Raw genomic sequence first — 12191 nt, forward strand, 5'->3', positions numbered from 1 at the left:
AATTTTCTATACTCAAAGCCTAATACATATACAAAGAATAGCACAGCAAAAACAGCACAAAGCTAAACATAGGAAATACATGTCTTGAGGTGATTTACCTTGAGATATCCCCCCAGTACCATTCAGCGTCTTGTAATGACATGTTGTTATTCATGCTATTGTTAGTTACGGTATTAGGTTTCGGTGGCTTAGGAGGCAGTGCTGCAAATGAAAGGGGGGCAGAAAAGTTGTAACTCACTGAAAACATTACCAAATATTCCTTGAAATTACACATTATTACATAAATTTTAAAATTCTATGAGTGCGTTAAAAAAAGAACTGGTTACCAAATAGAGTTGTCCATCATTAACAGAATTTAAAAGACACTACAGGAATCAAGAAATCTGAAAACAAAATAACTCAAAATAAAGTTTTACTGTTTCAAAAAATGATGCTATCTTGCAATAATATTTTAAGGAAAATATAACACCATACTCAACTCCTGCCCCTGTGAAGAAAGCATTTGAGAAAAAAAAAATCTGAAGTTTGTTTTTACCCTCTTTCACCGTCTTTGGGTGAACACAAGTAATAAAACATGCTGCTTTTTTTTTTTTTATCCTTCTGTGTAATGATCTTAGAGGAATGTTGCTATTTTCTTACCTAGAAGCTGAGTAATAAAAGATGCAAACCCATAGCAATATACTGTAGAAGAAGCATCAGGGTTTTAAAATCCTCAGCATTCTGTGCAATGATTTTCAAGAAAACCAAAAAAAACCAAACTCAACAGTTTAAGAAACCTGTCTGTGACCCAAATATCCGTTGTGTTAATCTTTGTATCCCACAGAATAAATTGTGTTCCAAATGCCAGGACTGATTGAAAAAACACCTCCCCTTCTTTTTTCAATGTCAAAGCTGCATATGTATACCAGTGGGTGCCAGAGAAGATACTGCAGCACTGACTTAGTAACAAGGGGGACTACACTGTAATCAGGATTAAAAATCAACTCAGCTCTTTCAGTTCTCCAGTAAGTACAACATTCCTGTCCTGTATATTATGACCAGGCTGAAAAGACAATGTTTTTAAAGTTGCAAGGAATATCAGGATCATGTAATACTTTCATATTATATGAAAAAATGATGCTACAACAGGCATTCAATTAGTATTGCTAGATTTTAAAAATGTTTTTTCTTTAACAATCCAAGCCAATGATTTGGAATTACTGTTTCAGGAAATATGAGTGTTACTACAGCATCTCCTTTTAGGCACAGTGTGGAACAGAGAGAGCAAAAATAGTAATAAAAGAAATACAATTTTTACATTATAAAATCGCAGGACTAAAACTACATTTGACATAATACAATCAAAACAGAAACAGGTCAATTCAGTAAAAATTCAATTAAGTAAGCAATCAGGTATTTTAACATGTTAAGATTCTAATTACTACGACCATGCACTAATTCACAATTTTATTCTAATTTATGAAAAAAGGAAACCTATTTGTATCAATAACAAAGTAAAGAAATCCTACATATCCAGTAAGAATTTTTCAGTAGCTATTGTAAAGACCAAAATTAATTAAGTCTTCTATAATAAGACTGCAGTTTTACCTGGTGGATCCATTTCTATGTAAAACATCAAGTCTGTGCCATAATTTATATCTGTCTTAGGATATTCTATATCCAGTTCTTCCATATTCCAAACAGTATTGTACATTTGTATGAGTTTCACTGAGTAAGCTCAGATACAAGAAAAGAGTCAGGCTGTCTTTGTAATGGTGTCTTGGAATTCATTTTAAAACCTATAAGGGGCTGCACTGTAACCTATTACATCATAATCCTCAGCCAATCATGTCAAAATAATGTCAGCAAACCACTCCTGCTTTCTCATTTTTTTTCCACATTAATCTTAAAACAATTTCAGTTTTGGGAAGAATCTCTATTTAGCAGAATTGCAATATAAAGCTGGTATTACATGCAAAAGGAGCAAGTGGACTCTCCTTGCCCATATTCCTGGCTCATTTTCCTGACTTTGCAGCATGGTACAGTCCAATCCTGGCAGGATGACAAAAGGCTGATATGCTGCAGCACGTAGCTCATAGACACAGGCGCACACAACACTCACACACAGGGCAGCTCCCTTCAGAAGCAGGTTGGTCACATCTCAGGTGCATTGTCCTGCTTAAATGCCTGAAGCTTGTAATTCAAAAATATTAAAAAAGATTCTATAACTACTGCACATATTAGAGATGCATTAGAGAAGAGCATGACTGTGTGTGTATATCCATTACACACTCATTTTACACAAACACACAGAGAGATGTATATATCCACATAGTGAAATATGGATTATGTTTTTAAACTCTCCATACTTCTACTATTTTTATGGGCACATAGGTCTGATAGAGTTTATATTATGATATAAATGTGCTTACTGAAGAGATGTCTTCCTCTCTTGCTATTCAAATCAATCTATATTAATTAATTTGAAATCCAAACCCCAAATACTGTAATCTTACATTCAGCTGATTCACTCAAACAATGGAAGAAAGTTGTAACTGAGCAAAATCTTCAAAAATGGTTTTGCTGTACATTAAAAAGGCTGTAAGGACAAAACAAGATTTAGTCTGCCTTTTCACACAGTTTCTCTGCCCTATTCTCATTGATATATTTATCAAGTTAATTGTTTTTAAAAGCAAGAGTCTCTTGTCAGTGTCTCCTCTGCCCCTTGTCAGTGTCTCCTTTGCCCCTTTATGTCAGCAGCATCCTCCAACCATTTAGAAATATTCTACCTAAACTCTCCTCATCACTGACCATAACTCTCTCTGACCACTTGGAAGAAACATGGACAGAATAGACTATTAACTATATATTGCTGTGTAACGCAATATACTTGCTATAATCTATGGGGGGAGAAAACCAGAGACAAAAAGTAACTACAATGAAAACTAGCTGTAGCAACTACCTGTGCCTTACACCTTAAGAAATTGTGGAACTGCTGAACTGTGCTCTATTTCACATAAAAAAAATTACCACAATTTGTATGATTTCCAAATATTTCACCCCTGCCCCCCTTCACCCCCCCACTGTCTGTGCCTGTGAGCAGGTTACTCCTTTCAGACAAGCATCAGCATACAAGAGCATGTCTGGAGTACAAACATATACAAAAAGATGCAAGCTAGTTTGCTTTGTACATTAAGAAGCTTCATTTTGAAGTAGACTCTCCCCTTCCTGTTGAGGTAGATAAGCTCCAAAGATTCTTTCAATTTCCAAAATGAGAATCACCCCAGACACAAGTCTAAATGCTAAACTTTGGGGTTTAACCCACCTGCTGCCCAAACAATTAACTTGCCAAGGTAATTATTTAAATTAACTTACAAAGATTTCCTACAAAAACTGCATTGTTGTTTTTAGGTCTCATATGGGAGCAGTAATTTTTTTTTATTCCATTGAATAAAGACTTTCAGGAAAAATTACTTCCCTAGAGTTTCACTGGTGGCCAAATCTAGGACTGAACAAACTTGTATAATCAGGTTAGTGCTCAGTTCAGACTAGCCTAGCCTGCAGGCAAGAAAAGACAGAAGAGGCAGATAGGCTATTACCCATTTCATATATAACCTGGAGAGGTACTGAAGTGCTAGACTTGAATTCATGTATCTCTAAAACTTTTAAAGCTCTACCTGGTAATCAGTTGCAGTATAATACTTCCACAAGATGATGAAAAAACCACAGAAATTCAAAATCACTTACTTTGTAAATTATGCATCGCAAATGATCACTCTTGTAAAACAGTTGAAAATACAATCCAATATTGGTTTCCTCTTATAAAAATCTTGCTTAAAAATAAACGCGAAAATCTCCATTTACTAGGAAGCTTCTCTGAAGCAATGAAGAAAAACTTGCTCTGCTTTCCAACCAATGTTCCATAAAAACCCCCTAGTAGAGTTGTAATTGGAATTGAGAAAAGCCAAGCCTTCTCTCTCAACTGCTTAAACCTCTGTGCTGTGCAGAAGGTATCCACTTACTCTGGTTCATCATTAAAAGTGAACCTGACTTCAGTACTGTGAAAGAAAAAAAAGAAACCACCACCCTCAGTAGCTTGCACGTCCCTCTCAGATAAAGATCTCAGTTTCATGATTAACTTGGGTAGGTTCAAATATTTGCTGAGCCAGGAATTTCAGCTGGGGGATGGGAGCCATATTCAAAGTAAAAGTTGTCATCAACTAACAAGTGGCCAATGCAGAACTAACTTTCTCATTTTAGCTAAGTAAATGAGAAGACCATTGTAAGAAGTCTTAGAATAGTCCCTATCACTGGCTGTTGCATGCAGCATTGAAGATGAGAAAAGCACCATGAACAGCCAAATACAGGAAGTGGCTACTGCAGAAAAAAATAAAATAAAAATTTTCATTGAAAAGAGCTGCATCTGTAGAAGCAGCCTTGTGCAAGCAAAATAGCCTGCTTGCAAGCACAGCATCACTTTGTACATGCTCATGCTGGATCATAAATATAGGTGCTCCTTCAAGACCCTTAGTCTGAGGCTGTGAGACTGTTTATCAATTTCCAATATACTAAAAATATTAAAAAAAAAAAAAAATCTGTCTGTATCCATGGTGGTTTCCAGTACATCCGGATTGTTCATTTCCTGGGCAGGCAGGTGGGAAAAGGAATGGTACGAAAAGGGAGTAACTTAGGTTAAATCTGTTTTCCTTGCCTTAGTGTTTGGTGGAGATCAAAATTGCTAAAGGAACATAGCAGCAATTGAAGAGCCCACAGAGGTTATCTATCTTCTTTGCCAGTTAAACTTCCAAAAGGAAATAAATTCAAAGTAAAAGGAGAAGCAGACACATTAAGAAAAGTGGAAGAGAGGACTAATATTTTCCTCTCCCTTCTTGCAAACAGTGAGAATTTCTAATAAAAACACTGAGAATTTCTTTGAGATCTGCTTGTTGCTCCTCAAGGCAGTCAAATAGTATTGAAAAGTTTTTGCCTTCTTCATACTTCACATACCAAAATCCTCCTACACTATGAAACACCACTTGTACCTAATAATGAAATCCCAAATACCTGCAGTACATTTATGTTTTGCACTTGATTGATTAGCTTCATCTATAACAATCCCTTGCTTCCCTACTTTTAGCCTCTGCCTACTCGAACAATTGTCAGTTCTAAATATAATTTAAATCTGCACAGTCATAAAGGTACAGCCTACTTCAAGTGGAGATGGAAACCTGTGTTTCTCAACTAATTTAGCTTCAGACTGTACTTGATATACTTCTTTACTGGTAAAATTACAGAAGGATTTGAGAACATTTCTTTGGTTTTAGGACCACAATACAGATGTATATAGTCAGAAGAGAAAAGACAATGCAAACTTCATTCACTTTTTATCTCTAAAAAAGCACAAATACCCACACAGAGATAATGAGTTCATCATTATCCTGCAGGAGAGATACAAGTGTCTTGTCAAAAAGAGATACTGGCATGCACACACCTGTATTTTCCTTGATATATTGCCAAGTCTTTTCTTTTTATCTAAATTTCAAAAAATTGAGTGGTGCCCATTTAATTTGCAGCCTGGTATTCCTTGCAGTCATATTCACAGTGTTCCTCTATTAACACAGCACATTTTTTTTTCTAAAATATTATGTCTGAAGCAGGAAAAGAACTTAGCAGTTTTGACACGCTTCCACATGTTTTGCACACACATACCTGCACAAGGACATAACAATCTTTAAAAACGCTAATAATGTTGTACACATTGTTTCACTTTTATAAAATTCCTGCAATTAGTTATTGAGAAACATAAAGCACTGGCTTGTGTGAAACCTTAAACCAAGGATACAGCATTCCAAAGCACGGTGGTTAGCCAAGCAGTGTGGTTTCCGTTAGGTCGGGGATAAAGCCTGGCTTTTATTAGCTTAGAAGGGGAGCCCTCTGCTGGGTAGGACACGGATGCACACGGTCCCCGCGGGCGCCGTGGGCACCGCATCCGCTGTCCCTGGCACTCGCAGCCCTCTGCCCGCTCCAAACCCCGCTCGGCGCTGCTAGCAGTCCAGCCAAGACTCTGACACGATGCAGATAAGTTCTGACAACTGATAGCATTCCTACACATTTGTTTATTTCCCCAGGACATTACTGACAGGACTGTGGTCTTAGGCTAATGCCTGTATCAACAGGCATTGTACCTTTGAGGAGGATCAAATTCCAGGAGGCACTGGATCAGCCTTTACATTGCCCTGCTCTAGCTATTATGCCACCACTCTTGTGAATATTTTTTGTAGCCAAAAGCAAAGTTCTGCACTTTGGTGAAGCAATCACGACTTTCACCTCATCCCCAACAAGTGAGCAGTTACATGCAAGGCAGCCTTATTACCTCACTCATTCTTGCATATGATGCTCTGAGTAATAAAAACTGCTTCTTCAGGCTGCAGTATTTCAGTCTGAGCTGTTATTTACAATGTTACATATAGGCCTGGGAAACAGGAATAAACTGGGATAGACAGCCCAGACAAAGCAGCTCAGCTGTAGTCAGTGTACAGGCTGCTGGAGGCTTTGATTCATTGATACAAGGCAGCTCCTTGCTGCAGCTCCTCTTCTGCTCTTCACCAGCAGTGCTATGAGCTCCCCACATCCCCTTGCTCTCTCGCCAAATCCCACTTCCTCCGTGCCTTCCTTAAAGAGATATTATTCTCACACACTCCAGCTCCAGAAAGGACTCCTATCTCTCTAAACTCCCCACCAAAAATTACTTCCCAACTTTCCCTGTGTGGCCTGCTTTCACAGCTACGAGTTAAACAAACCCTGTTGCTCTGAGCACTTACTACACCTACTATGGGCAGCCTTGGGATCTTCATCCAGGGCAAGTCGCCTCCACAAAGAAAAACCAGGAGCCTCTAAGATCCTTGACAATTAACTGAAAAACTACCCCAGTCTTCTATACCTACAAATATAGCCTAATATAGCCTATTTACCATCACAAGTCTGTATGATGTGTGAGATTCTGTGAGACCTGAGCAGCACTATTTGCTAAAATGTATATTACAATTAAGACATTTTCTTCTAATAGTACTGTTTTGGATAGCACACTTAGAGGCTTGTACTTTGTTTCTCACTGTGCTCTTTAAAGTCTGTGCAGCTGTACATCAAGCTGGGATGTTTAGATGGGATACGAGAATCACCTGCCTTGCCCACCAACACCATCTTTTTTCCTTTTGTACTGACAAACTTGAAGAATGAGACAAAAACCAGAAAATTGATCTAATTTTTTCCAGCCTTTCTCCTGCAACATTACTTTGTCTTCATCTGCTACACAAAAATCTACAATTCTATTAATAAGTATTGTTAGCTTTAGTATTCTTTGTAGGACTAAGCACTATTTTAATCCACAAACTAGAATCTATAGTTTGCTGATGAACACCATGACAGGCAAAATACCCCAATCCATATGTTCTGTGGTAAGTCAAGTAATGGTCTAGGAGTAATTATTTTATTCATGTTATGACATCCAAGAAGCACCACTCTAGCTAAAAGATGTCCAACTGAAGATGCCTAATTTAAGATACAGATTTTAAAATACAGTAAGATGTAAGGTCCAGCTGCTTACTTTCTAGTGTTTTCAGGTAACAAGTATATTAGTGGGTGATGTGGAAAGGAAAAAACCCACAGCTGTGCAAAGATCTGCCTGCTATTCAGATCGGTTATCTCTTAACACCACCTTTAATGTATTTATATACTGCATAAGATACCACTAGAACTTCATGCGCAGCTTGTTTCAGACAGAATGTTCTCATCTTAACAAAAAGAATTAAGAAGGAAGGAAGCCATCACTCCAGCCCATGTGAAGAGAAGAAACCTGGCAGCACTAGCTTCCCTGTTATCATTTAGTTGTCATGACGTTATTTTCAATAAGTAAACTTCTTTCTGCTTAAGACCTCTCAAATTCTCCACTTGTAAAATTCTATTTAAGATTGTAATTCTCAAAATACTTACATGATAAAGAAGGTATATTTTATTGGGATTTTCTTTTTATTAGAGTCTATCTAAACAGTCTTTATGGAAAATCAAGCCACTAAAAGCAGTAATCTTAAAGATGACAATTCTGAAAAACGCATCTTAGAGTGCTTTTTATAGTTCTATGAGAACAATAAAAACAGACCACTCCAGATGTTCAGGTGACTGAATGATATTGGTGTGGAAATGGACTCATGACATAATCCTGCAAACTTACAAACCATATTAGTAAGATTCAAATTTGGAAAATTAGTCAAACTCCTTACAGGCCTGAGGGCAAAGACTAGCTAACCAGCACTACAAAGCCTGAAAATTTGTATCTGTGGTTTTTTTACCAGCATATTTGTGCATGTGTTTTACTAAATGTTCTACTAAAAAACATTCTACTAGACACGATAGACTTAAATGCACAGGGAAGGAGTTCTATTTTTGTAACAGATCACATGAAAAATCCTAGGACTGTCAAAGTAAACTACTGCATCATGCTATATTAATTAGTGCAGAAGTAATATTAAAAATAATCAGGTCTTCCATTACAATTATTAATGTAGTGTCAAATAATATAAATCTGGTGGATACATTTCTTCAAGCACTCTAATGACGCTCTCAAAATGACTAGATTCCTTGTTCTCTTTAGTCGTCCTAACATCAACACCTTTCACTTTTATACTTTCCTCACATGAAGCTACTTGGGCAGATAAGCAACCAAAGTGACCTCTTAAATGAAACTTCTGAAGTTCTTGCTTTGAAACTGAAGAAACTGTTGACCCTACCTTTGTAACCTCCCAACCAGCTTCGAGACATATATATTTACACATTCCAAAGCATTTGCAAACATGTAACTACAAAAAATGCTATTAGTATCAGACTATTAGAATCTGTTTTGCTTTTTAGGTCTTGCATCATGTGACAAAGACAATAATTCTTTAACAATTAGCAGCTATTTGCTGATTCTTAGTAAAACAGGACAAATACTGTAAGTCTGGACTCTCCTAGTTGTTACAAAGCATTAGGCAGAAAAATACACAGTGGTTCTGGAAATCTCTGTTAACTACTTCACCAAAATTGAACAAAACTAAATAGCAAGCTGAAAACAGATGTACACAAAATATTAGGGAAAGTTTCCTAACTAACAGAACTGGCAAGATCAGAAAAGCCTTTCAAACATAGCATTAGGAACAAAAATTGTAGCTATTTTAAATTAATCTTCATTAGCTGATGAAGAGGATTATACAATGTGCCGACCTGAAATACAGGAAATAAAGTACTTTTCTGCTGTGTTCTAGCTCTTCAGAACTTAAGTAACCCTACAAATCCTACTGCCATGAACTTTATTTTGTCCTTTGACTACAGAGGTGGGAAAGGTATAGGATGTCCAATGTTCTATTTGCCCTTTCCTTTGTTAGATTATTCTCTGTTAATAAGCTGTGAAAGGAATTGCTTTCAGCTAATACGTAAAGTTGTCTGCATTAATAATTTCCTTTGCACATAGTTAGCAACTCTGCCTTGCTTCTACTGAATACTTGATTCAAACCCAGGGATTTTGCATAAATTACCGGTGTGTTTACTATTTGTTGACTTAATTAGATGCTAACTTACAGAAGCAATACAAGTAGGAACGAACTTTCCTGGATGGGCTCTTAATATTTTTTACATTATTTATTGATATTGATAAATACATATTTTGTGTATCTGCATTAAAAAATATGTATGTAAATATGTATGTAAATAATGTCTCCATAGGGTATAGCAAATCTAAGAAAATTTGCCTGGGAGTAAATTGAGAGCTCAATAAAATCCCAAGAATTAGCCTCCCCACCACTGTATGACATGCATTCTACTTGTTTACAGGTCTTAAAAAACTCACAAAATCCAATTTGCTGTTTACTGAAAGAGAACAAAAGTCCTAATGCTGTACAAACTATAGGCACTAAAATGATTTTAATGAAAAATGTTTTATTTCTTATAAAACAAACATTACACACCACTATAAAACACACAACTGCTTAGCTCTGTAATTGTGCACTTTTGTTTTGCATGAAGTTTGATTTATATAGAAAAAATTGCAAGCATTTACTGTCATTAAGTTGAATTTTAATATTTAAGAGAACATATAACTTTTAAAATTAAAAATATTTTTTACCTGGTACGGGCTGTCTCTCGTTCCATTCACTTGTGATTAAAACCTCTAGGATTTTTATGTGGTGTTCTGTATTATCAGAGCTGCAAGAGATGGATTAGGCAGTAAGAACTAGGAGAAATACAAAAGTTTACTTTAAATTATTAAAACAAAATAGTAAGAATTTACTACAATGCCCTCACATCAGAAATAAGGTCAGAAAATTATTTAATTAATCTTATTTTGCATGTAACTAATTCATATTTACAGTACAAAATATGGTAAAGATGACCCACATACCTTGCTATCTGGAATCTGAAAAGCAGAGGGCTGAAAATTTCAGCCAGAGACCTTGCATTCAAGAGATTTTTGCTGGAGGCTTGACAAACTCTGAGGAAATGTTTGAGCAAATACTGGAGTGTGAGCCAATACTGAGGAGGTATATTTGGAGATCTGATCAGTTTCTTCAGCAACTGAGCATATTCCTCTGAGCTCTGCACTTCTGCAAGCAAACAGATAAATGGTTCTTGAAACCAGCACAGAAACATTCAAGTAAAATGAAACTATATGTGGCTCCTTTAGAAACACCAATTTTACAGAAAAAAAAAATCTGTCCTGTATTAGAACCAAAAGATATCTTTCTTCTTTTAAAATATGAGAAACACTCAGGGAAGAGTAAAGAACAAGTATTTAAAAGTCAAATGGAAACAGATATGCATTTTTGTAAAAACCACAACGTGTTCAGAGTGTACTGGTAGAAGTCTGTCTTGTGTTTAGCGTCACACATGATTGGGTAATTCTGAGATGCACTAGATAAGTCTCACAGGTGCTGTTCTAACTTTGAAGGTTACCAGTAACAATATCCTGTCCTGAGATATATAACAGAATACTTGGCCCATGTGCTGAAAGCTTATAAGCTGTACTTGTTTGAAATGACCACTGTAGATGACGAATCTCACATTCATGTATTTCTCACTTCATAATCTGCAACTCCAATGTAACACAGCACTACATGACCTCTAATACATGTACTTTGTCAGCACTGATAAAAAGTTAAAAATTAGCTTTCTGTATACAGTCCTTGATTTTTTCCCCCAGTTTTTCTATAGTGTTTCTACTTACTCAAATGAAGAGAACTGTGTTATCCTTTATATTTTACATTATGTTTGCCTAAATACCAAATAATGCAGACTAATGTCTAAAACCAGTTTTCTATGAAACAGTTTTCATAAAAAAGGGTAAAGGTATATTTATGGCTTCTGAGATGCTGCCAGGTTGTGTAGAATTTTTGCTGTTCTGTAACAGCTGAACCACCACTTATCCAGAATTCTAATAAAAGGCTTTCTGTTTGACATTTGAAATAATGTCATAATCATACCTTGAGATACAGAAATCATGTCACTGTAAACAGCTGCTGGAATGATGGGATTTGGCAGGTCCAGGATATACCTCTTGAGAGCATCTGATAAAGTCTGAACATCAAATGTCTCTAAATCTAATGAAGAGGCATCTAAAGGGAAAGAGCAACATGCTTTTAAGACTTCAGAAATTGGAAAAAATATACAAGCTCACAACAAGCCAAAATTGCTAACTTACATATGGTTCATGGGGAACAATTCATAAGAACGTAAGACACCAAGAAATGTCTTTGAGAAGAACAACACACAGAGTTCAACACCATGCCCAGTCCCTTGGCATCTGATAAACCAAATGATTTCCATAACTGTGTGTGGCCTTCTGTTGCAGCATCTTGGCAATGTTATGGAACATCAGAATATTTTTAACAGGTCTCTGTTTTATGTGTAAATATTTTGTGTAAGAAGTAAGTACTAATCAAAGGTTTGGCCAAATGCAGCTTCTATACAGGGAGCTACTTCTATTATGACTAAAAGTTTGATTAACATCTTGGGGATTCAAGTCTGCAAATATTTATGAAAGTAAGTTGAAACAAATATACACGTGCAGAACAGTGTGCTTGGTGTTTTATGCAGCTGTTGAGATTTATCTTGTAAAACCTGATACCCTTCCAGGATAGTTATGACTTGGGATAAGGTTTGGCAGTGTCACATAAAGAACTACTTGT

At 36.3% G+C, this 12191-nt stretch overlaps 1 protein-coding gene across 4 annotated transcripts in view; it reads right to left on the reverse strand.

Moving 5' to 3' along the window:
- PIK3R1 (phosphoinositide-3-kinase regulatory subunit 1) overlaps positions 1-12191 on the reverse strand; it is a 60066-nt gene that overhangs the window by 10776 nt on the left and 37099 nt on the right. For 2 of the 4 annotated variants that reach the window (XM_058824497.1, XM_058824498.1), the window contains exons 5-8: positions 11487-11618; positions 10409-10610; positions 10133-10212; positions 99-201 (exon numbers count right to left, since the gene is read on the reverse strand). In XM_058824497.1, coding sequence (XP_058680480.1) covers positions 99-201; positions 10133-10212; positions 10409-10610; positions 11487-11618 — 517 coding nt within the window. Of the gene's footprint in view, positions 1-98; positions 202-1587; positions 1736-3726; positions 3997-10132; positions 10213-10408; positions 10611-11486; positions 11619-12191 lie in introns of those variants that run through there. The other 2 variants (XM_058824500.1, XM_058824499.1) reach the window with 2 other exon arrangements.

Source organism: Ammospiza caudacuta, chromosome Z (genome assembly GCF_027887145.1).
Source record: "Ammospiza caudacuta isolate bAmmCau1 chromosome Z, bAmmCau1.pri, whole genome shotgun sequence".
Taxonomy (NCBI): domain Eukaryota; kingdom Metazoa; phylum Chordata; class Aves; order Passeriformes; family Passerellidae; genus Ammospiza; species Ammospiza caudacuta.